The sequence below is a fragment of the Scatophagus argus genome, chromosome 7 (assembly GCF_020382885.2).
Source record: "Scatophagus argus isolate fScaArg1 chromosome 7, fScaArg1.pri, whole genome shotgun sequence".
Taxonomy (NCBI): Eukaryota; Metazoa; Chordata; class Actinopteri; family Scatophagidae; genus Scatophagus; species Scatophagus argus.
In genome coordinates, this window is record NC_058499.1 from 18049726 (window position 1) to 18076834 (window position 27109).

The 27109-nt window shown below is 43.3% G+C and overlaps 1 protein-coding gene across 3 annotated transcripts; it reads right to left on the reverse strand.

Moving 5' to 3' along the window:
• Positions 1 to 842: 842 nt before the first annotated feature.
• Positions 843 to 26900, reverse strand: mtss1la (MTSS I-BAR domain containing 2a). 3 transcript variants are annotated; one of them, XM_046394298.1, is made up of 15 exons: positions 26253 to 26900; positions 23407 to 23468; positions 23223 to 23296; positions 11088 to 11172; positions 10795 to 10886; positions 10622 to 10696; positions 7988 to 8145; positions 7774 to 7881; positions 6962 to 7059; positions 4397 to 4529; positions 3733 to 3807; positions 3367 to 3522; positions 2819 to 2995; positions 2508 to 2673; positions 843 to 2298 (listed from the first exon to the last, which is right to left on the reverse strand). In XM_046394298.1, the coding sequence occupies exons 1-15, from the start codon at positions 26319 to 26321 to the stop codon at positions 1493 to 1495; spliced, it is 2334 nt and encodes a 777-aa protein (XP_046250254.1). In that variant the 5' UTR covers positions 26322 to 26900; the 3' UTR covers positions 843 to 1492. The 3 variants fall into 3 exon arrangements, with proteins under 3 accessions (XP_046250254.1, XP_046250255.1, XP_046250256.1); XM_046394299.1 differs by lacking the exon at positions 3367 to 3522 and having other exon boundaries at positions 26253 to 26898; XM_046394300.1 differs by lacking the exons at positions 3367 to 3522; positions 3733 to 3807 and having other exon boundaries at positions 26253 to 26898.
• Between the last annotated feature and the right edge of the window lie 209 nt (positions 26901 to 27109).

The window sequence follows — 27109 nt, forward strand, 5'->3', positions numbered from 1 at the left end:
TTTCAAGGCTACTCAATGTTGGTCAGACTGAGTATTATGCAGGAAACAGTTTATGTAAGCTATCTTTTGGTCATTTTATGTGAAGAACAGTTTGGGACATTTCAGTTCCTTTGTAAAAATGAGTATGCTGGCATATGTTGGTTATGTTTTCAGTGATTCACTGGTGAAACATAGATATTGTTTGTCCTGCTGGCTGTGAAATGTCCATGCTTTATCCCCCTCTTCTTTCTCCTCTTCTCATCATTCATCTTTCCAGGCTGCCAAATACCTTTACTGAAGCAGTAATGTCAATAGATGTACTCCATTAAAGCTGGTTCTGGTGCCACTCTGTCAGCTGGGCCACAGTGAAGGGTCTCTTGCACCCCCCTCAGTCTTTTTAGAGGACTGCAGTCTTGTAAATATTACAACTAAGGGCAAAGTTTTAACGGACTAATCATAAAATTAGAAAAATAGACATACAGTTAAAAGTTTAAAATTGACTTTTGGACAAAATTACAGCCCGCATAATGAAGATTAGTGTGCTGGACAAAATCATAAAATACTGATAGTTTAACTGCAGAGAAGTACAGAGAGCTCCTGAGGAAATACAATTCTAATAAAATTACAGTTTCAAAAAGTGCAGAAAGTTAAGAAAGTGAAGAAATAAAACTTCAAAAGGCTGTGGAAGATGGCTGAAGCCCAGCAGATTCTGTAAATATACTGTCCATTTAATAAACGTTGGTACACAGATTAATAACTACTACATCAACAGCATAGTATACTGCATGCCAACAACAGACTACTTGCATTCCTGCCAGTATGAGTGGAGAATTTTCAAATTATTAATAAACACAATGAAGCCATTTAACAGTAAAAAGCCTGTTTAATTGCAGAATATATTGACAGTACAGGATAGCAATAAAAACACTGCCATATTGCTCCTATTTTACATGAGTTACACAGCTGCTGTTCAGCTTATGAAAGTAAAGAGTAATACGGTACTTGTACAGTAATGATGAAAAACACAACATACAGACAGGCCCACAGAGCACTTAGCCCATCGCTTTACAGGTGACTGTGTTAATTAAGAAATGCACAATATTATAATAATCATAAGAGCAAGAACTAAGACACAGAGCATTCAATCCCTACAGAAGTGACGTCTTCATCACTGGGTCTAGAGGGACAAACTGGGCTGAAACAACTGGTCACACAGGGAGCAGAGATGCATAGCCACAAAGCCCACAGACGAAAACAAAACCAAAAACAATAAAAACCAAAAAAAATATGGATTACTCTGTACGTACACAATACATACATAACATGAAATGACATGACATTGTCCATGGTCATTACTCTGAACTGGCCTTCATTCACCACATGTTACATCCTCTTTGATACCTGTACCTTGTACCTCCATGTATCACATGAGTGCTGTTCAATTTCACTACAAAGCTTCAGTTTGTATATAAGGGCACCACAGCTGCTTTTTCACAGCCTTCTTTTCCTCCAGCTACCGCAAAATCCTGGGAGCCGACCTGTCGTCAGTCACTGCCTTGCGCAGCTTCACCCCCCGCCGTATTAACACCAGCATATCAGTGTCCTCCTGGGTAGTAGAGGACAGCTCCTGGGGCGCACACAGAGCCGAATCCCCTGGCAGTGAGCTATGGAAAGGGAAATGACCCTCACCGAGGGCGTGGGCACTGGCTGCCAGCTCCCCTATCTTTTCCACCAGGCTGTGGCGGTTGGCAGCAAGCAGAGGGTCCTCCTCAGAGCCATGGGCGGCCATGCCGGTGGCTTGCTGGGCGTCAACAGTCCTGTCCGCCCCTCCTCCTCCATAGCCCCAAGCTGAGTCAGGGAGGCTCATCCGCTTTGGAGAAGCCCTCATGTAGTCAGTACTTGATGGGTCATCACCGTAGAGAAACTCCTCGCTGCCCACACGATGCTGGGACGGGCTGGCATATCCTGGAGAATCTGGCACTGTGGGGGTCTTAACTGGCACAATGGGTGGCCGGATGGGAATGGGGCCAGATGTAGAAGGCGTGCGTCTCACTCCAGTCTTGGAGGATGGTGTGCGGCGAATGGTTGCCGTCCCTGAAGTGATGGCTCCAGAGCTGCTTCCCCCTGCACCGTTTGGAGTTCCCTGCAGGGTCTTACCTGCAGGGAGACCTGCTGTGCTGGCAGGCCTCTTGGTTTGAATCATGCGGCGGTAGCTCTGAGCGATGTTACTGTGTCGTGGGATGGTGGAGGACTTGTCAAAATCTGCTTGTCCTTCACCGTCAGCATCCCCATTGAGAGAGTAGCACTCATAATCAGAACCTAGAAGTGACAGTGAGTCATAACAACCTATTTTTACACTGAATAATAAAGAATACTGAAAACATTTTGTGAGCATTTATTTTGCACCTGTTGAGCTACAACTTGTTTATGCGTAGTGAGTAAGCATGGGGCCAATCATATTGTACTTTCCAAATCACACAATATTTCCATCAAAATTTCATGGATGTCTGTTAAGGTTTGAGTGTTACCTTGTGAGGGTATGGTGTCCTCAGAGCATGAGGGGGTGTTTGTCTGGGTGCTGTAACCACTGGAGTACTGCAGTGAGTCCCTGCTGCTCTTCTGCTGCTCCATACTCAAGCCTCTTGTCAGAACCATAGCTAGAGTACTGGCTGCTGGAGAGAGCGGCTCGCCATGCTGAGGCATGCGCGCACGCACACACACACATACAGGCAGGTGGGAAATACATAAAGATTAGCACACATTTACATATGCAATCGACCACATTCAAATTCTCAAGGCATAAAAATTTATATGCTTGCATTTACATTTTTACTCTTACCTTGGCTGCAATGGTTCCTGGACCCATTCTTCCTCGGTGGGGATCATCTGGTTGCATTCCAGAATGCCCCAGTGGACTGGGCGGAGCCTCCTGCTCTCTCATCTTATCTATAGACTCCCTCCTACGCTGTAGAGTGGTAGCCAACGATGGCTCACAGGAACTCATTTTGGCCCAGTCCTGCAGAAGTAGAAAAAAAAATGAGACTGTCTCCCAACTGTGCATCTCCAGCGTTTGCCATCCAACAGTCATGTAGTCAGTTAAACATGGAGGCTGCTGATTTGGCTCATGGTCTGGTTAGATGCTGAAATAGACACGGGCAGAATGCATTAGGCTGTGTAAGTGTTGTGAAATGAAAGGGCCATCTCAGTTTAGCGTCTTTAGCGAGGAAAGATTGGAAAACTGAGCTTGATGAGCAACAGCAAAATGGTGACTGCAAGGTCTGTCTTTGTGCTCATTAATATGCATGAATGCAACAAAACACAAAAAGCAAAGAAGCAACAAAGTTTAAAAGAGAAAACCCAAAAGTAAAATTGCAAATGAAAACAAACCTTCCAGCTAGGAACCTTTGATGTGGGTGAGGGGGTGTTGGATCCAGGGGAGTGGTTAAATGTGGGGGACGCAGGAAGTATGACAGAGAGAGGCCTGATGGCACCAGTGTGAGAGAAAGCAGGGCGAAAGGTACCGAAGGATGAGCATGAGCCAAACTGCGGAACGGACAGACAAGTCTGAGTCAGAGTGCTCAACATCCATGAACAGTCCACGTCAAACCGCACTGCGGCTGTCAAGTAGAGCCCACACATCTCTTTAAACTATAGATAATAAGTAAAATGCATAGGATCTTGTGTGTGTGTGTGTGTGCATATCTGTGAGAGTATGTGTGTCCAATAATATGGTGAGATGCGTGCAATACTAACCGCTGTAGGAGAGTTGCACTCGCTGACAGACTGACAGGTTTCTGAAGCCTCAGAGGAGGCTGAGCTTGTTGATTTCTGGTAAAGGGAATAGGAAGCAAAAACAGTGGAAGGGAAGAGGAAAGGGAGAGAGTGAGAGACAAGTAGGTGTGAGAAACGCACAGGAAGCATGGAAAAGGGCTTCAGGAGGAGGGAGGTATGTTCATCGCAGTGACGATCTACACACTCGAACTGAGATTGAAAATAGCAGCTTGTTAGCTCGTTTATTGAGAAAAGAACAGTGTGTCAGCTGGTGTGCTGGTGTGTTACTGAGTGTGTTCTGTAACTGCAATATGTTCAGACCATGAGCGCCTGATTAACTTTATCAGTCCGGCGGGATGGCAATTCAACATTCACATTCTGTTAAAGCTCTATTGCAGCAGAAATGAAGACCTCTGTTTGACTTTGGTTATCAGGGATCAAGCCCCTACTGAGACTGTAAAGGACTGTTGTTAAACAGAGAGGATTACTATACTTGTGCTGTGACAGGAATTTGTCACAGCATGTCCTGTGGTCGTGCAGAATTCTTGCAAGAGGAATCGGTGGAACTCACAAATCTGATGTAGTAAAATTCCTCATTTGCTCCTGAACAAAGTATTGACTTGAGTGTTACAGCTGAGACTGCTACCTGGCTGGTGATGTCAGAGGGCATGGGCGACGGAGGCTTAGAGTGCGTGTTGGCATCCTGGGACACAAAGCCTGAGTCATGGGAGGAGACGCTGCTGAGCCGATGGGCTCCTGCAGAGGGCATCTGGAGGAGACTGTTGACAAGATATCACATCAGTATGTCACTCAACAGATATGGAAGATTAACAATGCCACAATGAAGACAAATCAACCAAGGAAAAAAGTGAAATACAACTACACATTGTAATTAGTATTTCGTGTTTTGCATTTCCGAGTTGTCGAGCAGAGAATATCATAGGTCTGCCAATAAGAATTCTTTAGCCAGTTGCCATGCAGAGGTGAAAGGGAGCTTTTTGTTTTAGAGAAAGAGATGCATCATCCATGCCAAACATAAAATACAATCAACTGTCTACTCACATGGGGGGGTCTGACCACGGGCAGGGTTTAGTGTTACTGACAGCAGCCGTGACAGACAGCTATTCACATTAAAAGGGTACCCCATGGGGTAGTTGGCATCAAGAGACTCTACTGCTGACTGCACATTTAGTTACATTTGTGACAGAGTGTCAGCTGTTTTCAGAATTCTTAATCAGAAATGCAACTACATGTGCAGTCAATGGTAATGTCCTTGCAGCTGTGAAAGGCTCTCTGTTATAGCTGCCATCAGTTCCTGCCAACACCAATAAGGTCCACCCATGCTCATATCCCTAAGCTATGATTGGTCAGTTATTTGGAATTCGTTTCTGAATTCCTTTCTGTAAAGAAAAAGCTCCCTGGCACTTCTTCATGTAAACTAACAACAGTGTTTTGGATTTACTATCGACAGGTCCACACTGCTCTCTGCTGGACAGCACCGAAATGCAACACACCTATTTGCCTGTTGTTTTCTGTGTTGTAGTTTGATCCACTGTGGCATGGAAAATTGATTTCACAGTGAAAAATAATTTCACAAAAAAGGGATAAGTGTCCTTTTAACATATATTTTTCATTTACTGGTAATTGAGGAAGTAAATGCACAGGTTAAAAAGACGCGGAAATTATAAAATGGTCCTTGATTTCATTTCATTAATTTTTTCCTTGTTTGATTTTTTTATTTTCATTTGGCACTGTAAATCTTATGTAAAAACATACAGTATGCGTGTAAAACAGGTCTATGATCAAGAGTCTTTTTTCCCTCTGCTATTTTGTTCTCAGACTTGTTTTGGGAGAATTTTGTGTGGGGGAATGGCAAAAACAGAAACAGCTAGATGAAAAATTGATCATATGTGAAAATTCAAAATGATGCCATTCTTCTAATTTGGGTGCATCAAAGAGCATTAAAAAGTTACCCCTTCTTTGATTATTGTTTCCTTCTGAACATGAACAACTGTCTTCATGCTTTTTGTCTCAGCGTGCTTCTCTTCGTAACCCACACATCTGAAAATGTGCAACTTTCCCTCTGCGCTGCTGTTTCACCTCTGTATTATATGTGAAGTTATCGTTTCGCCTTAACCTTTGTGTGCTAGGATGAAGATTAACCCCCTAAGAGTGATTTTCATCTATCACATAACTAAGATCTTTGTCTCATGATCGTGTTGTTTACGTACATATGTCACTGCTGAAATAGGAAAATCCTGTTGGTTTTCATTTTTTGCCCACAGCTGAATCATGAGCTGCTTTTCTACAACCAGATAAAATTCAGCTTGTCAAAAACCTTTCACAAACCGATTAACTGAAACACGTACAGCAGTCAAAGTTGAAGCCAAGGGAGATCCAAAAACAGCTGGCAATCGGGAGATCTAAGCTTTTCAAGAATTAGTCTTACTTTACCATAAAAACATCACACCAATGTGATTTACAATTCAAATCGGTGTTAAAGTTAGTCAGTAAAAGATACAGTCAATTGCTGCATTTTCAGTAAATATAGAACACTAAAAGTAGGCTGCAGTGTTAATTGGTACAACTATGGAGCAGATTCTATAGGAGCTATCACATTTAAGCAAAGTGATGACTTGTGATAACCAGGTTTAGTGTTCTTTTAACTCCTCATTACTTGAGTTTATGTGTAAAATTAAACACTTGTTTCTGAAAGCAAGCAGAATGTATTTTTGGCCCACATTTATGAATGAACTGTTGAACTATCACCTTCAGGTGTGGATAGTATGTGATAATATGTGGATTTTGGTTCTCATGCAGGCTCATGGCTGTCAGACTGTGATGTTTCACAGCTTTGGACCTAAGCTGGCTGTAAGAAGCTTGAGAAGAGCAAATCTGCCAGGAGCAAAAGCTGAGAAGCTGGCAAGATACGCGCCATGTACTGCATGTTGACTGTTGTCATGTTGACAGATAGTCTGACTGTGTGGGGAAAGTGTGTGTGTGGTGTTGGGGGGGGGGCATCAATCTGAATCCAATGAATAAAATCCTTAACTAACACATTTGACCCAGCACATTAAACAGATTACATCTTAATGTACAGTCATCACATTTTGTGCGTGTGTGTGTGTGTGTATATATATATATATATATATATATATATATATATATATATATATATATATATATATATATATATATATATAGGATGTACCTGCACATGCTGCTCTTCCTGGAGCTGGTGCTACTGGGGGAGGAGGGAGGGGTCTGGTAGGACCAGCTGTAGTCCGAGCCTTTCAGGTCTCGGATCACCTGCGGTGACACATGACCACATGGTGATGATAATACAGCAGCAACAACTGAAGTGAACTGAAGCATTTGCATTTAGTGCACATATGGAAAAAGCATGTAATCACTTGAAACATTCCAGTAAATCATTTCTGAAGCTGAGGGACATATGAAGTGAGGAGCATCAGACAACACTGTGGCTGATAGCACTGATGTATCTGCACACTATTTTCTAATATTCCATCAATTTTACTATTGTCAACAAATATCATGAGGGCTCACTTGTAGTTTCAACTTTATAAAATACTGTGTAATTTACTTAAACAAGCGGGCACTGTAGTTTTTAAAGAAAGGTGACTCAAACAGTAAGTAGTGCATTTGTTTTTACTAACATATTGGTACCAATGCTACAATGACTATTTACGGCAGACTGACAGAGTTTACGGGATCGACTCGAAATAAACACATTAAAGCCCTTTTTGTATAGTTTTGGTGCAACAGTGGAGATCAGTGGCAGAGAACATTTATGTCAGGCTTTCAATGCACATAAAATACTTATGTGGAACCAGCTCATCACTGGTTTTGGAATTTTTCTTAATGATAAGACAAATAAAGAATAATCGTCAGACTTATCATTTAGCAGCCTTGGACTACAATGACACAAGGTAAATATTCATCGTGAGTCGACTATGTTCTCGAGTGAAATCATTAGAATTAGTGGTGTTCCACTTCCGTTACCTGCTCACTGGCTGGTGGTAGTTTGTGTGGGTCTTCAGTCAGCACAGTGAGGTCATCAACAATGGCCTGTAAATGTGTTATCTCTCCCAGCATGGCAATCTCTACATTCTGAGGTGGAAAAAACAGGATGGATTGAAATAAACAGCTGCCACATCTACACACATTAACCTATTTTCTACAAGTCTTAAGTATAACAAATCTAAATGTTCCTTACCACCACAGGCTGCAGCATGTTAATGAATGTACAGTAACGCCCTCTCTCTTCCAGGAGGGCTCTGCGAACTGCCTGCTTCTCTGTCTCCTCCATCAGCAGGTACAAGTCACTGACATCCTGCATGGCACTGTCCAGCTGGGGGCGCAGGTTCCCCCGGCCTGGACTCATTAAAACAGGGGGTGCAGAGACACGGAGGAGGGGAGGGAGGCAGGGAGGGAGGGAGGAATGAGGGAGGACAGGGGTGGTGTGGGAGTTGAGTACAGACAGACAAGAGAGGAGGAGGAGGAATGAAAAGAGAGAGAATTTGAGGGGCGGGTGATAATTATGGAAGTGACATGAAGGAAGAAAAGTGGACACAGTGCGGGGAGGAGGGAGAGAGTAAAAAATGAGAGATGATTAGAACACATAATGACTAACTGCCTGCATACTAGAGGTCAATGCACTGACAAACACTACACTCAAATGGTTCATGAGCATGGCAATGAGAGGACACTGAACGCATCATCACTCACGAGTTGATGCTAAGAAACTAGTGATGACTTGCAGCTCCTGAAATGGATGTGATTAGAGACACAAAAGTAAACAGAATGTCTGAGAGTCACTCAAGCCGCCTACAACTATGACACTAGATGGTACAGTAGATGAAGGAAGGCAAATAAATGAAAGATGAGTGGTTATCTGTTACTCTGATTGTATGATTTACACAGATGTACATTGCCAGTTAAATATATACCTTTGCATTTTTGGCTTAATCGCAAACCATGCACTCACTGTGACTTACAACTTGAAATGTAAGTGAGGACTTTAGCAGCCCACTCATTTATCTGTCGTAGCATTGTGTATGTTTTAACAATAACTGGCTTCTTTGGCTAATCTTTCAGCACACCTGCATTTAACAAGGCTCATATTAAATGAAGGGGCCCGTTTAGGATCTGACCGCTTCCTCATTAATAGGTTAAAAACAGAAGTATAGGTCTGTTCTAAAACACTTTGAAAACTTAGCTGTCGTCATGGAGCCAAATGTCAACTCTGACAAATAAACTATTATTACACAGATGAATTTAAGACTGTCTGGCTGAAATGCTGCTTGACAGTTTCTGACTACATATTAAAAAGACAGTTAGAAAAAAGGGAGGGCCACATTTCAAACAGGTTTGTCAAACTATCTGTGTGCAAAAGACAAGAATAAGAAGAAGAAATATAATGCAAATATACGTTATGTTTTATTTCTCCATGGACACTTTTCATGGGAAACATTTTGACTTGTCACAGGCCACAGGAGAAGGACAGGTGTAAATAATAAGTCAGTGATGGCTCAATTCCATTTAACTGCTTCAGTTTCAGTGTCCTGATATTGTTCGTGCTGGCTCACTGTCACACTGTCACCATTGTGCTTTTCCTGCTATGACTCACATCTCACACCAATGTATTACTTACATCCTTTAATGGTAGGATCTTTGCTAAAAGTGCATCGCTTGAGGTTTTGATAGTTCAGCATTTTTGGAAATACACTTGTTCACATTCTTAAGGAAAGTCTAGATGAAAAGACCCCACTCTCATACCTGTCTGCAATCTAAGTGACCACTGACAACCAGTTTTCTCAGCTTGGCATAAAGACTGGAAACAGAGGAGAAGAGCAAGCTCGCTCACTAGTTCTTTAACACAGCAATGAGTCATGTTTACACTTACCTTTCTGCACGGATTAAACAAGATATTTTGTGTTAATCAGTGATCTTGAGAGATGCCGGTAAGTTTTACTGGTTTCGTCTTTATTTATACTGACAGACCTGGTCAAGATGCCAGCAACAACACAATACAAGTCTACACTGAGAGCCTGACACCCAACACAAATCACAGAAGTGCAAAATTGTTTAAGTGGATTTTAGACCAAGCTAGGATTCCTGCTTCCAGCCTTTCTGCTAAGCAAAACCAACTTTCTGGTGTTGGTAGCTTCATATCTAGCATACACAAGCGCGGTATATCAGTCTTCTCATCTGCCTCACATGAAGAAAGTGAATAAGCATATTTTCCAAAATGTCAAACAATTTGTTCCTCTAACCAAAAATGCTAAGTTTTTCTTTGACTGGCAATTTGATCTAAAGATGATTATGATCTCATGAAGTTCTCACACAGGGGCAAAGCTCAGCAAACATACCTAGAAGTTCTACACCCAGGGGAAATAACGAGTGGGAGGAGAGACAGAAGAACAGGCAGGGTTAGCTGTGTCAAATCAGGGCACATTGCATGTTTACCACTAGCCCGTACCATTCGTGTACAGTTAAGTCCTGTATGAAAATAGGAGTTTAATTACAACCAGCAGCAGGGGCTAATGGAGGCACAGCCAGGAAAGAAGATCATTACTCTGATTTATAAGGCAGAAGCACATAAATCACCCAAAGCTGGAAAGAAGCCTCTGATACTGAGCCAGGCATTTTGATTTGATTGAACTGTCATTTCTGGTACTACACTCTAGATGGCGTCAGATCAATCTGAACCATTGGTGCAGACCAGGGACCAGCAGCCAAGCAGACATTGTTAACATCAACCCTAAAGTCTTAATAAAGTTAAGTGAACAGTTTTACCCAAGGATTGATTCATTAACAGGTTTTTGTCCCTTGGGAAAGTTTTTCTCACCTTTTCTTGCTTTTTTCTGAAGTTTTATGGTATCTAACGACTTCCTTTTGATTTCCTGTCGAGACCGCTTGTATTCTGTGCAGAGAAAGGTACAGCCAAACATGTAATGATTTCTGTCTAACATACAAAGCTCAAAAAGGAGTGTTTATAGTTTTTGGTCTCTGGGTGTTGACCTTTGGCATGGTCTTTGTCCAGCTGATTAGCTGTCTTCTTCCATTCCTCGATCCTGTCCTGCAGTGGCATAACCAGGCCTTCCATAAGAGCACTGCCATGAGAAGGAGACACAATATTAGGAGAATGGGAGAAAAAAGGACATGAATAGATTTATTTCCATAGCACAAAAATCAGTGGGAGAATGAGAGGATGGTCAACAGGGATGGGACGGGGACCTGGAAACACAATAATCCGCTCTAGGCAAAAGAAAAGAAAATTGTGCTGGACAGAGGAAAAAAATGGTGACACTTACTTGGAGAAGTGGCGTAACTTTGTCTCAATGCTGCGGTGTCTCATACACATCCTTGTTAGAGCTGAGCCGACGTCCCTGGTGGCACCTTGAACAAGCCAAAGAAATAAACTGTCACCTGTGAGTCTGGCATTACAAATCACAGATGTGCATCTTGACCTAGAAAAATAGGATTTTCTGTGATGAGACATAACACATCAGGAGAGCATTTTGAAAGGTCTAATTCTCTCCCGTCATGAATCTGTCAGGATGTTTCTGTTCCCTTCCGAAGATGTGTTCCCTGCTGCAGCCACTAGGTGGACAAGTACTGGCTGTAACAGCAGAGTTCATAAATGTCACATTTGTTTGGGGAAAGCAAATGTGACACAGTGCCATACGCTCCCTCCCTTCTTGACAAAACATGTATTTTACACTTGAAGATTGCGTGCGTGAACCTCACAGTGTAAACAACAGCTTGTGTGACTTGCTTATTGTACTTTTTCTCTCTGCTGAAGTGTAATTAAATGGGGTTTCAGCCCTTAAAGCCCAGGCTGGCCCACTGTCTTACTGATGGTTTACAGGCCAGTATAATATGTAGCAGCACTGATCCTGTTGTAATCTGGGCCACATAGGGCTAATCTGAGGGTCCTCACCACACACAAACACACACACACAAGCACAGAGGAACAGGCAGACAGGCTTCACAGAGTGGAGAAATGACTCTTTTGTGCATGTGTGTATATATGTACATGAATTCTGGAGTGCATGCACACAGGTTTGTGTTTGTGTATGTGAGGGGTGTGTGTGTGTGTGTGTGTGTGTGTGTGTGTATAGACAGGTGGTGTGATTTACCACCCCCACCCCACCCTTTCCGAAGTTCTCACCCCCTCTATCCAGGAGGAAAAAGGAGGGAACCCTGTAAGGGGATATCCCTCTATTCTTCCCTGCCTGCTCTGCCTTTCCTGTTCTCTCTGTTTCCTAAACACCATTCATGCAGGGCGGACAGAGAGAAAAAGAGAAACGGGGTCTGACCTGCACAGCAAAAGCAGGCAGAAAGAAATAGCATTGACACAGAACGAAACAAAAAGGAGCACACGACTAATATAACAGGCCTGAAGTCAAACACTGAGTGAGGAATGCTCCAGCTAGCTGTCCGGTGAGATCTGTGCTATTTTCCAGTTATCAAATAAAGAAACTAGGATACTGTCTCTGGACGATATCACGTCACACTGCAAGTTCAAAGATCATTTTGCTCCACGGCTTGGCTGTCAACTTCAGAGAAGTTTCCACCAGTTTAAAGATACTGACAAAGATCTGGACCCCATCTCACAGAAATCTTTTCATCAGGCTGATGTAGAATAACTCGAGTGTGTTTGCACATTGGTGGGGGGTGGGGGGTTGGAGGTGGAAGGTCATCCAGCTGTATCTCACACACAGGTGTTAAACACTAGCAGGAAGTGATCCAGTTAACATGTGGAACCTATATGCAGAGCACTTGATATAATCAGCTGAAGTGGTTGTCCATCTCTGAAGGACTAGTGTTGAGCTTCTGTCATGTAGAGGCCTTTATTCAGGGCTTCATAAAGGTAAGTGTAAAAACATATGAGAAACACAGACACACAGAGGGCAAAACAGGTAATGCACCTCTCCTTTTAAAAGCATTATGGCTGCAAATCTGCTCTTGCAGGACGGACGGAGACTGGAGCAGCGACGGAGCGAGAGAAAAGGGGGAGGAGGGTAATGTGGGCTCTTTTAGCTCTATAACAGACCTTCCCAATGTCACTGTCAGCCAGCGAGAGCCCCCAACCCCCACTCTCCTGTCCCATCCACACCTGCCAATTTCTTTTTACTCTCCCATCTCCTCCTCTCCTCCTTCCCCTCCCAGAGGGGGATCAGCTGACAGCTACATCCTGGGGAGGTCCAGGAGCTTCCTGCTCGTGTCCAAGAGCCCCGCTGGCCCCTGGCCTCAGCCGGATGGACAGAGACAGAGTGATTCACTCCCATAGCACCCTGCACGCACACACAGGCATGTGACAAACATATACAAGCTCGAAGGAGGATTTAGGCTGACCAGAAGTCAAGTATTTCTGCAAAATTTTGTAGATTTCAAACTTGTAATAACTGATTTATCCATCCATCCTCGGGAAAGGGATACCACCTCTGCTGCTATTCCTGAGGTTTCCTCTATTTTTTTCCCAGTTAAAGGTTTTTCACTGTGTTTAGCAATTGTTTATCCCTTTCTGAGGCAGTTTTGTAATTTTGGGATAATTTTGGGATATATAAATAGACACACAATGTACTCACTGAAGGCTGTCACAGCGTGATTTTCACAACACAATAATTGTGCTAAAAAAATCACAAAATAAGATATTATTATGATATCTATAGAGGAGAAAAACTATAGTCAGTTATATTTATCTTTAACCTTGCTTACTTTGTGCTTGGTTTCTTTTGCCAAATGGAATACACTCAAAATACATGTGGAGGGAGGTGTAGAGAGAGTAAGCATAACTGTATGAAAGTGTACAAAAAGACTAATTACAACTAAGGAATAGTGAAAAGGCAACCTGATGAACTACTAAACAAAAGCTCCTCAAGGCCTAACATCTTCACTGAATTATTTACACGATATTATTATATGTGTTATTAGCACAAAATCAGCGTTTAATTTTTTTTATATCATGCGTATTGACAATACTGGTGTATCACAATACCCCTACACTCAACAATTTTTTCTGTTTAGATCTATTGATACTTGACTTTGTAGGAGCTTGAAACCTGACTAAAACTGTGTAAGAGCTGGGAAAGTGATTATTTAGCAGACCCGGACCCCTAGGGCTTTAGGGGGAGCAGTGTCGACCTCATAGCAGACACCCACACGTGCATGCATGAAGCAAAACACAGACCAGGATGGAAGAGAGCCATTATGCAACTCAGCCATATATCTTAAGACATGGAGCAAACAACTGGGAGCAAGTGAACAGCACAGAAATGTGCGGTTCATATAACAGCACTGCCATACATGTCACCAAGGCTGTCTGGTTCAATATATGTGAAAAAAATATAAAAATAAATCGCCACCACATCTTCTGTACATGTTGAGGAGTAAATGGGATTATTGATGGGAAGGTCAAGGCCCCACGTCTGGGTTTTGTTGGGAACTTTAACCCCCAGTATCCAGCACCAGAACAGTGTGGTCAAAGCATTTAGCGAGTGGTATCATCCAGAGTTCTGGTTCTGATTAACTCCCATGATTCCTCAGGGAAGGAGGAGCATTTTAATAGGCCTGCTTTATAGAGGGCTCTCCTGCCAGGAGCCCGGGAGCCAGGAGCTAGACTGCCACGGGCCTCATTTCTTAATGTCTTCAACATGGGAGCTTAGCATAACTATCTCTCTCTCTCAACATCTGAACCCTGCTGCTCAGCTCAGGTTTCATTTGCATTCGAGACTACCGAGTTGGGTGAGATTCTGCTGTAGATGGACCCGGCTTTCAAGCTGAGCCTAGCTCTCCTGAGTGAAGTGGGTACTCCCACTCTCTCGCTCTCTCTCTGCTTCCTGTGTCAATAACGCATATTTATGTGGGCTGTACAGTGAAAAGGTACAGAACATCCTCACAGTTACACTTCCAGGAAAATAAAGTCCCTTTTTGTTTTTGCTAAGCTTTCATGCAGCGGCTGCTTAGCTGAGGAAATTCCATGAGACAACAGTTATTCCTCACGTTGGCAGGTTGGCTGCAGAGCTGGCATAGACAGTTAAGCCTCCTGCCGTTAGCCTCCTTCACTCCTTTTAAGTGCTGCAGAATGTGAACTGGCAGGGACACAGTGGAGGCCACTGATGGACGAAACGGGTTACAGGATGGGAAAGGACGAGAGAGGAGGATGAAAGAGGGTACACACTGCCGAGGTGCCGGCTGGGCTTGGCCAGTCAGAGGGCAGAGGAAGTGTGAGCTGGCTCCTGCAGGTGCAGCAGGCGCTGCCAGGATGAAATCTCACACGTAAAGGTCCGGCAAATATACGAATACTGAGGAGTAGGAGCACATCGAAGAAGTGATTCGTGTGGTATTCTCCAGAATCTTCGAAATCTTGTGAGTTTGTCTTTTCCAAAGAAGTTAAAAGATGCAAACGCTTTTATTCCAGAGATGAAAAGAAGAAAAAAAAGAGAATGAGGAGGAAGTGCTTTAACTTTGTCAGCTTCACATGTCGTGTTTGGATACCATTCAGGCAAATACACAGCAATTCAAAAAACTGATGAAACATCATACATTCCCATCATCAAACATTCACTTCAAAGCACAGTTGGAGTTCTGGTGGTGTAGCTCAGTGGGAGCAGGCAGCATCCCTTTGTCTGCTCTTAGGGAGTAATATCTTCTGATGGAGGGAAGAACGGATAAAACAGCCAAATGCCAACACTGATGATAGAATGAGAGCTCAGTGCTGCTTTACATCTGCAGTACGAGAGTTAAAGTGAATGACAGACCGTCTTTTGAGAAACTCCAGAATCTCTTTCATCTAAAATGTGGGTACATACACAATCTTAAGAGCATGACTTGAAAAAATAAACATTTCATAAAATTCTTTGTTCACGACTCTAACAAAAACTCAGTTTTTATGTAAATGTTTTATCAGCTGAAAATATATTTCAAATGACACATTGGGATAAAAAATCTATATTTTACTGCATAAACAAAGCCTGATGTGGTGTGACAGTGTTTGAGGAACGGTTTTCACACTGAAATTACTTTGTTAGAAAAAACTAGGCCGTCATTGTTTGTATTCCTCCTCTTCACTGAGATTTCAAAGCAAGCTTGTCTCATGTTTAAGCTGAGTGTGTTTAGCACTGGAAATAGCTTTTAATTAAGTTCAATGCTGCACAAATTCAGTCACCCAAACCAAAGTGTAATCTTTAACACTTGTGTTGTGTTGATACTGGCTTTACTTGTCGCTTGGGGTCCCCCACTGCTCTATGTGTAAATTGCAAAATTACCCAAATTTTAACTGAAGATACTTTTACTTCTTAAATTTAAAGCAAATATGTAGAACAATGATGTGACCCTTCCATTCGAAGCATTATTATTGCACCAAATAAGGAAATAGAGGCCGTCCATGAACAAATATTCCTTGTGTTTGCCAAGTCACAGACCAAGATTTCTTGGTCTGTGACTGAATTAGACAACACAGAGCTGCAACTTTCAGAGGAGTAATACTACATAATAACTACTGGAATTACCAATAACATATATGGAGCATTTAAAAATGATTTGTATTTAACCATGTTCAACCCTAAACTGATGCACTTTCTGCAACAAACCTCTTGGATTCTTCCCCAAACAGAACGTTAGGGTTTTGTGATGGGATTTTGGTCATGTTAAAGGGACTCTCGTGGAGATAGGTATGTATATTATTTAGGATATTATTTATGTGTTTTATATGTTGTGTGTCTGCAGTAGAAATCCAAACAGCATTCAACACCTTTGTCTCTCTTCCTTACATGTGGAATGTCACTTCTAACCAGCAACAGTACTAATGAAAGGCAGGAAACTGCCTCAAGATCAATTGTTTTAGTCACACAGTGAAACACACACTTGATCCATTGTTGTCTGGCCAGCACACACAGCAGAAACACCCACAGACACAGACAGACCTCGGTGTGTGTGTGGTGTAAACATGTTCTGGAGTGCATTAGGACGAGACTGAAGGAGGAGAACAAGAAGGAAGTGATATTTTTCTGTTGCAGGGGTTTCCTGTTCAAGGACATAAATGCTGCTAAAAATAAACGCCGCCCCATGTCCAGATGTGTGCTTTACTGGAGTTGAAAAAAGCAGAGAAAGAGAGAAAACAAGAATAGTAAGGGAAAACGAGAGGTACTGTATCATTCAGTAAAGACGGAAAGAACAGAAAATCCACAGGAGATCCTCGCCTCGCCTTTGAGTGGAGGACACTAGAGGATCCTGTATGTGATACAAAGGGCTCGAGATGTAACCAAACTCTAGTGAGACAGTTCAATAAGACGACTCGAGTTGTCTTGCTTTACATCCGATGCACCCTTTATCTCAGCTGTCAAGGTTACTTTGCTCTGCAAAAGTTCCCACAGCTCTGCTCATTTGCAAACAATCCACCAAACAATGTAGACACCACTGCTGGTGCTGCTGCAGCTTGTAGGCTCCACCTCTCACCTACAGCCTTTGAATCTTAAGTTACTCTGAAGGGATTGTTATTATTATCATTACACCCCATCCTCCTCGAAGTTGAGCTTGGTGTGTGTCATAATAAAACATGATATAAACCTGCTACTTATACTGCCATGGTTAGTCTAATCAGAAAATCAGTGGCAACTATTTTGATAATTGATCAATAATTTCAGCCATTTATTCAAGCAATAATGTTAATCAGTTGCCACTTAAACCTTCATACATCTAAAGATTTGCTGCTTTTCCTTGACATTTGCAATAGTAAATGAAGAGCCTTGTGTTTGAGACTGTTGGTTGGACAAAAGAAGCAACCTGAAGACCTTTTCCACAATTTGACATTTTAAAGACAAAACAATTAATCAAGAAAATAAATGGCAGATGACTCGGTAATGTAAATAATCTTTAGTGGCAGAGCCGCTCTTTACATACATCATATTCCCATAATAATCATGAAACTCACATTTGAGTAGTTGGGTTGAAATTGTTTCCAATGCCACAAAACAGTTCAATAAACACAGATTGGACTGGAACCTTATACCTTTAAAGTCATAAGATACCAAATGTCAGTACCGATTGAGCACCAATATTTTTAAACCATAAAGCCACTTTCTTTTTAGTTTCACGCTGATCAATACTGACTATCTGAACTGCTGATGATTAGCAGACATGTTCACATTCAAGTCGACCATCTCGGTTAAGCGTGTTAGCATGCTAATTGGCACTACACAAAAAGTACAACTGAGGATGATTGGAAGGTCATAGGTTTGCAGGTATAACATTTTGACAAGATGAAAAGACAGGAGAGGAACTTAACTGCTGTTTGTTAATAACCAAGAACGTTAACCTCATTGTGGTGCAAAAGAAAAAGTTAGGAAGTCACAAAAGACAGTAGAATGTCTGGACCAAAGCGATGTGACTGATACGTCTGTCTGAAACAATTTCTCCAACTGTTTTCAATCAGCCATGTCAGTTGATTAAAAACTATGTATCCCTTCCATTCCCTTTTTAATGTCCTCCCTTGCATTCCTCTAGCAGGCTCTCTCTCCTGTGTATTTTCCCTCCCCTCTCCGGCTCCCTTCCACACTGAGTTCATGTTCAGGATATAGCTGAACACAGTGTTCCCCTCAAGTCTCATGTTTTTCTTCTTAGTTTGGTATTCAGCCTCAGAATGAAAGTTATGCAGAGTCGAAAGATTTGCTTTCTCTCAAATTATTATTCCCCTGCTTTATCGTCTGTTCTTCACATCATTGTTCCAGCCACTTCTCCCTTCTCTCCTCCCATGTAGTCGTTATAATAGATGGAAAACATTCATTTGCGGGGCAACCACGTTGAGTTTTGAGGATGAAGCCCATGAACTCTACAGCGAGAGAACTGTGTGTCAGACTGTTCTAACAGACAAGGCAGGCAGCTGAAGGAGAAATCGGAGGCCCTTGTCAATGTGTGACTTTATGGCTGAGTGTCATGAAATACCTGAAGAAGTCTGCATACCATCCGCAGAATACCATAATGTGTCAGCCAAAGCATTCATTGAAGTGACAGCATGTACATGTATGTCTGATCTAAAACACTCATTCATAAGCTCATTTTAAGCAGCCAAACCCACGTAAGATGCAGATCTAACCTCCCTGTCCTTGAACAATTTTAGCACAATACAGGCTCATATCAGGCTCAAACATAAAACGTCGAGCTTGATGGATGTCACTGCTGGTCACATGGGCGCACTCTCATTATTTGACATGTCCATAAATATAGCTGAGCTGTCGGGATAGTGCAGAGGACAATAATCCCCTGATCTTGCTCTGCACTAGGCCATGGCCGCATCTTGTCCATGCCAGGCTGTCCAGATGGCGGGTAGGGATATCCGTCCCATCTGCCAACCCAGAGAAGCACAGAGGCCAAGCAGATTACTACTTCGCTGAGACACTGATCTACTAGCATATCTCCATTCCTCCACTGAGTATGGACTGCATGAGTAACAGAGAGACTCACTGGAACATTACGTCTGTGACTGTGTAATGGTGTCTGCACTCTACAGGCTCTGGCACACAGATGTCCAGAGAGGAAGGTTTTGTCAGTGTTGAACACAAACTTGCAGAGCATTGCAGTCTGGTCAGTGATCCCAGAGTGTGAATTTTTAAAGCTGGGGGTGGCTGATCAGGAAGGGAAGGGAAGGCATGCTGTGTCTGTGTGTTACAGAGTGGGGCTAAGAGGATTAGCTAAACGCCTCTGCCTAGCCTGGATACCCGGAGCTGTGGAAATCCCACTGCAATCACATCCCCCACCCTGGCCTATTCCCCCCCCCCCAACACACACACAGGACTCACCTCACTCTCCGAAAAATATGGAGCCTGTATCTCATACCCTGATGGACCATTAGCCCTGGACTATTGGCTCTTTGACCTCCATTTAATTCAACCATGTCCACAATTGCGAAAAAATGAAGCCAATCTTCAACTAAAACACATGTCATCCAACCTAGCAACAACCAAACACCAAACACAGAGCTCACTATTCTCCAGATAAGTCCAGTCCCCTTACACACGTCACACAACAATTTAATATGCAACGCAAACACAGTCCAGACAACACACCAAACACCATTAGGCTGATCAGTCTAACACTCCAGAGAGCAGGGTCATGCTTCAAGTGTGTTGAAACGTGAAACATTTATCTTTAAATGGCTAAAATCCTCCAAATACATCCATCCAGTATAGACACTGTGGTTAGAAGACCTTTACTGAACCCAGATGTGAGCTGTCAGTTCACTGAGACAGACATGCCTTTAGACATAGATCCATCGACAAAGCTCAGAGAAACAGAGCTGTCAGACATGGTGCCAAAACTCCTGGCAGCCGACTCCTCCAGCTGCTCCATAAAACACAGACGCTGACGCCATGACTGTGACTGTAAACTCTAAAAATGGACAACATGGGCAAGAGGAAGCCTAAACATGAACACAGACTATGGCAGTTTGACACATGAACATGGAGACACAGAGAGGAGGTTGCCTGAGGTGGAGACGATGGAGGGATGGACATGGGGTGAGTGGGGGTCGTTCTACACTATTAGACTGTTATGGGTATACATGAAAAGCTGCCCTCCCAGTAAAGACAACAAAAACGTCAGGACAGGAAATCATAAAATCCTCTTTCGTCCACCGTCCTCTCTGTCTGGACCAATCAAGAAGCACTGAACGAGGGGAAAAATGTTGCTTTCCTTGGCAGGGAAACTTGGCAGTCTGTGAGAGTGTGTGTGAGAGTTAAAGTGGCGATAGGGTGAGTGTGTGAAAGGTAGATTAAAGGAAGCAGAAGAAGAAGGCAATGTAACCTCCAGCTGTGCCAGCAGCTGCAGCTCGTCCCCCAACGCGAGAGGGGAATCGGGGTGACGGTGATGACAGCCAACGGTTCATAGTTTAGGGCTCGTCTCCTGCAGTGCAATCAGCCCTATATGGCAGTGCAGACGCTGAGACAAACATGTTCATGGCAGGCAGACAGACACACACAAAGGGAGACAGATAGAGAAAGAGAGGGACAGAAATGGAAACTTACGAAATGGTGAAGTAATCTCTGAATTCTATTTATGTACCACCATTTCCTGAACAGTCTCAAGTTAGTCAGTGTAAAAGCAAGCAGTCTGGAACATCAGGATGCCAAAATACTTGAGATTTCTAACTTGTAACATTGCAGCTGCCCAAAGGGCAACTCTGCCTTATCTGTTGTCGTTGGAGTCCACAGCCTGGGCTTCAAAGGTTATCCCAGTGCAACTCGAGCCAGCTCCAATAAATATCGACGTACCTGCCTCCAAATTAATTGCCGGGTTTTGCAGCACGCAAAGACCTACCCAGCTCCCACAGGAGAAGTACGACTGAGGTGGTGCACTGGTTAAGAGTGCATTAAAACTGCATCTCTTTCATATTCCTCGAAATAACTGAAATTCAAAAACCAACAGCAACTGCAAGCAAAGATGTTTTGCATACACCAGTTAAATTAGTGTAAAATTAATATGATCTGAACTTTGAAAACATCAGGTTATTTTCTACTACAACACTCCACAACTACAATGAAACAATCAACACAAATTTACAACGCTGATAGAAAATAATGCCCGGTTAACAGTTTAGAATCATGTACCCTTCTATAACTTTCTAATGAATAATCTGCAAAATGTCCAAAAATAACAAATTCAAATCACAAAATCCCAAAGTGATGACTTTACACAGCTTGTTTTGTATGACAAACAGTTAAATATTACTGAGAGTCTACAGTCATGCTAACAGCTGTGAAGCTATGAAGCTAGCACAGCAACCTGATGCAACTCAAATGAGTTTTGCAGGAATTTTGTATTTTGAACTCAAAATCTTGACCTGAAGATGACATTAAATTAGGGTAATTAGTTATCTGCACCAAATCTGAGAACAAACCACTGAAAAATAATTGAGATATTTTAGTGTGGAACAAAGTGGCTGACCCACAGACCTAAAACCCTACAATCTATAAAGACACCACAGCATGTCTAAGAAGATTTCCGATTTTCATTCATATAAAATAGATAATGTTCAGATGTTAAAACCATCAAATGTTCACCAGAATTAATCCAAACCATGTTTCCTTAGTCTCTTGTCACATAGAGTTCCCTGCATCACGCACACAGTCTGTGGCTTGAGGAAGATGACATTAATCCTAAAGTTAATGTCCCCGCTGGGAGAGGAGCAAAAAAAGTGAGTGGGCGTATGAGTGACACACTTATGGGGATTTTATGCATCTATAGCTGTAAAACTCAATATGCCCTTCTCTCTCATCTCTCTCTGGTCCATCTATCATTCTGCTGTGTTTTGGTCCTTTACTGTAGACACGTTTTTCCTTTGAAGTCCTGCCCTGCCTGGATGGTCTATTCCCATGTTTTATTGAAGCAGGCTGCCCAGCTGCTAGCAGCTAGCAGGTCAACTCTAGTCTACCTTGTTGCATCTTGAAGAACTCATCCACACTCACATCAGGAATCAATTAAGGTGACTCGATGTCTCGGCATGCAAACACTACTGTTACTGGACAGGCTGTTGGAGTAAAACTGGTGAGCATGTTCCAACACTGTTGATCAAACGTCTCTTCATCCTTTCCCCCCAGCAGTAAGTGGTCAGTAAGGGCCTGCACTAATACAAACTGGTTAAAAGCATGTTGGCATGTGACCTGCAAGGTCAGGTTGCTGGCTACCAGCTGTCACTCTTTGAATATCCGCGTGTGTGTGTGCGCTTCTATGCTTGTGTGATTGTGTTTGCGCTTGGGCTGAAACCCTTGCACGCTCGTCCGCGTTCTGCGGGGTTTTTTGACCTACATACTGCTCTCGACGATCAACTCCAAAGAAATCTGTCTTAATGAGCTGCCTCTCTGACCAGCCCGTGTGCTGCCACTAGCATGGTGACTAAGCAGATCAGCAGACCTCATTAAGACCAAAGAAACAATAAGCTCAGATTTTCACTTCTTTGAGCCCCCCCCCACTCAGCGCTGCCCTCACTTTGGCCATCTTAGAAAGGAAGAATTGTGTCGTGAAGGGGGCACACTGCCCTTACATGACTAGTATTTTTAGGATGTGTTAAAACTGAATGCAAAGTAAATTTTTCATGCTATATTCTATGTGGAATGACATTTGCTAGTGATGTGTCACTATTACATTTACGTTTAAGGTGTGTTGTTGGAAAAATCCCAATTACTTGTTTTTCAGTGGATGCTGTAATACCTATCTGTGTGTTATACTGCACAACACAAAGAGGCAGTGTAGCTCAGCTCTAACACACTAGCATCACTTCAAAGTTACTGGGCACTTACAGCAAGGAATAAATAATCCATGTGCAACACTCCATGCAAAGAACAAGTGGCAGATGTTATTGCGTGCATTTGCACGCATTTTTCCCCACCAATTCCATCCAGTCTTACTCCATAGCATGAGAGCTTAAAAGAACAAAAAAACCTCTCCCTTACCTCGAGAGTTGGTAGCCATGTCGGCCACTTTTTGAAAGGCATCTAAAAAGGCCACTGCTGCCAGAATTGTGGTCCTGTAAATATATTGGCACATGTTCACTGCACATTGACTGCATAATTAAAGAGTCTGTAAATGTTTTTTTTTTTTAATCAAGGTTTAACATTCACTGGAACTACTTCTCACCTGAGTTGAGAGTGCAGTTTTGTGGCCTTGGCACAGAAGTCTTCCCACACAGGGTAAGAGCTCTGACAAGAGAAGGAAAAAGCAATGAGACAAACAAATCTCCCACCAAGGACATGTACGTGCATGAACATACTGTCTTAAATACACAAAGAAGACATAAGGTTCTCTACAACAGAACACAATCTGATAGTTTACAGCTTAATAACGTCAGCTTGAGCTGAAATAAAGTTGTGATAACTCAATGAGAGCTTGACTTCTCCCCCAGGGGTTAGAAACAGGTTGGTGTATAAGCTCCGTGCTCTGACTTGTCTTTTAAAAAGGTCAGCGTGATTTCTCAGACTCACTTATGTTCTTATTGTCCTCAGTAATGCCCTGTTATTTCACTCTGGTATGCATCTTCATGTATTTATATGTCTGTTATGCTGCGTAATCTGCATAAGCTCTCATATCAAGAGTGCTTATGCGCGAGGGGCAGGTAGTATGGTCGGCTATAGAAAAATCTGGATTAGATTTACCCCAGGATCATCACATGCTGCCTTCAGCTATAAGAGCAAAAGACAAACATAAAACACATTCAAGGCTAGATCCCATTAGAGCAAGAGCTTGAGCCGTGAAGAAAGGAGAGGAAGGGCATAACCCCTGTATGTCTCTTTGATGGAGAGGAGCCAAAAGACACCACAAACATGACTATATATAGTCACTTTGCAATCTGGAGACAGTCTTGCTCTCCAGCATTTCTGGTATAACCTTCATCCTGGCGATGACAGCATTTAACTCCCAGCTTCTCTCAGATGAAGCCTCTGCCTTTGAAAGCGATCATCCCTAACAAAAATGTTTGCCATGAACCTCCCAGCCTCGCTGTCTGCACTTGACTCCAACAGGTGTCTAATTAGCTTGTGTGGCCTGTGACTCCCAGGGGGCAGGAGGGATGTGCTGCCAAGACAGCTGAGGGTGGAGGGTGAAGAAGCAAGGAAACAGGGCTACATGCAGAGCAGCAGGGGGCGTGGGAGGGGGGTCTTTCTCTCTCCTTCCCTCTTCATTCACACCCAGCAGCTCACAGGGAGGTGAGTGGGAGAGGCAAAGAGAGGAAATGAAGGAGAGAGAAAGGCTCTCCCTCCCATGTCTCATCATTCACAGGTGGGTGAGGTCAGAACTATCGTCCTTGGAGCTATTGGGCATTGTTGCTCTAGGATGATTTTTAAAAAAGCGGTTGCTTTCCCACGCACAGTGGCTTCGAATCACATCTATTGCTGACCTAATTCTTTACTGCTGATCTAATCGAGCTGAATCATTTTATTTCTTCTCACCCTCTACCTCTTCTTCCTCCACCTCCTACTCATTTATTTCAGTTCTTGCAGCTTCATCAGACACTCATGTAACCAATGGCTGCTTGCTTGTATCAACACATTTTTGTCTTTGGAATCTATTAAGAGGCTTTTAAAGGTTACTTAGTGCACTGTATGGGTATCATGTAGGTAATTGTGCTATATACTGTAACATTGTTCACAATCAGCGAGATCAGCACAGGAAAGCCGTGCTGCTACACCGCTCCCGGGGGGGTAAAGCTGGTCTGTCAGGCTTGCGTGGCCCAGCCAGGCGGCCAGGAATGAGGTCAGATCTCAGACAGTGGACACTGACACTGTGCTGACTAAGGGCTTCGGTCTCATTCATTTGTGCTGCTTATCAATACACAGACTGCCTCTTTCTAAGAGACCCTGTCTCTCTCTCTCTTTGGCCCTGGCATGAGCACAACACAGAAGGGAAATATACAAAACCAAACCAGCACTGCCAGCAGTTGAGAGTTGATTTCATTGGAGCCTGTCAAACGAAGGGACCATAAATACTCCACCACAGCCCTGTGAGCCAGTGATCAATAAGAAATCTGTTTGGTGGAAAGTGCAGCCTGATGCTTGACTTGTTCGCTGTTATTAACACCCTGTAGCATGAGCATCCTCCACAATGAGAAAAATGGGAGCTGCCACACGGCCTGATAAATACGTTCACACTTTCCATCTGTTGTCGTGAACAACAGACCACCCTGACTGAACTTCCCTGACTTGACCCCTCCCCCAACACACACACACACACACACTTGTGTACAAAAGATAATGTAATGTAAGATATGTAATTGCTGAAATTATTTTAAACTGTGCCGAGAGGTCGAGAGCTCATGTTTTATACCAGTGGGATGCAACATGGGTCAATTGTGAAAGTGTTTATTGAACTACATATTGCTTAAGTTGAACCAAACATCAGGAATCACAATCAATAACCTTTCACGCTGGTTTCTTGTCCAAGAGGTTGAGGCGAGAGAGCCAGTTATTTTCTTTCAGAGCATCCCACTGTGTCTGACATTCAATGTAAAAAAAACCTCAGAGGCTGGGATGAAGGAAGAGCGGTCCTTTAGGGTCAAATAGCATCCCAAAACATTTGTGATAACTGCACACAATCAAAATGATCAAACTGCAAGCTTTTTTCCCCCTTGCTTTGATTATGAGGTTAGATTTTAACCCCTGAACCAAACACTTCAGGTCATCACCAAGTGGTTCTTCACAAAATAAACATTTCTGCTCTACTAATACTTCCATACAGGCATTTTTTGTGTGGTACACAGACTGACACGCTGGCTGAAGTATTGTTAACCGTGACCAGTGCCTGTCAGACCTGCTGCACATAATGCAAATAACACAAAGGGAAACATGTTTCATCGCTCAGTTTGTCCTGCAGCGGTGTTTCCAGTGGGGGAGGACCCGGTGAAAGAGACAAAGGCAGTAAAAATATGCGTCTGATCAGCCACTCTGGAACCACAAAAGGTCAGATATTACTTGAATTTACATGTGTGTTACCTTCATGTCGTTCACGATGGCCTGGAATAATCCACCCAGCGCTCCGCACTCCTTCTCCACCGACTCCATGGTGTTAAAAACAAACCAAAACAAGCTCACAGAAAGGCAAAAATCTGATTAAATATCCGATTGTTGAAGCGTTTTCACACATCAGACACGGAGACCTGTGTTTTGTTCATCCGCCCTTCCTTGTCCTCTCTTACAACAACGTTAAGCCAGCAGCGGAGAGGATGCGAAGCCCTCAGCCAGCAGCCTGCGGAGCGCACAGACAAAAAGAAACGTGCTGTTCGAGGCACCGGGTGCTGCCGCTCGCTCCGCCGCCGCTACTCGCCTCACGGACGAACGGAAGGGAGGGAGGGATGGAGCAGGGACGGGTCTTGGCTGGATGAATTACAGCCGGAAAACGTGGAGGGCACATGCACTGTGGCTCCTCATAATCGCAGCGTTAATACAAATAATGGAGAGATCACAGTTGTAGGGTAGAGGGCAGGAGGAGGAGTAGGAGGAGGGGGCACCACGGGAGACGGGATCGGTCCCAGGTCTGGGACGCGGGGACGCGCTCCGTTGTTAGTAGCGGAGCAGATGTCTCAGGGCTGGAGTCTCCCGTAATACGATCCATGGGAATGGAAAGGGGGCTGGTCAAGTTTTTTTTCTTCACATATGAGGAGGAGGGGTTAAGGAGAAACACCGCCCCCCCCTTTCCCCTTTCCTCCCTCTCCCCTCCTTCCAGGCCCATACTAACAAAAGTGAAGCTTGCCTTTGCAGTGAACAATCGACTGAGACGTAAAGCAGGATTTCCTCGTTTTCTCATGTGTATTCACGCACGCGTCTGTTAATGATCATTTGCGCCGCTCAGT

Bases quoted from the DNA above. Each gene is read 5' to 3' on its own strand.
- mtss1la (XM_046394298.1), bottom strand. From the start codon at position 26,321: ATGGAGTCGGTGGAGAAGGAGTGCGGAGCGCTGGGTGGATTATTCCAG. The intron at 10,887-11,087 runs GTAAGTGTCACC...TTCTCATGGCAG, and splicing joins AAGTTACGCCACTTCTCCAA to TGCTCTTATGGAAGGCCTGG. The intron at 2,996-3,366 runs GTTTGTTTTCAT...CTACTTCTGCAG, and splicing joins CAAAGGTTCCTAGCTGGAAG to GACTGGGCCAAAATGAGTTC.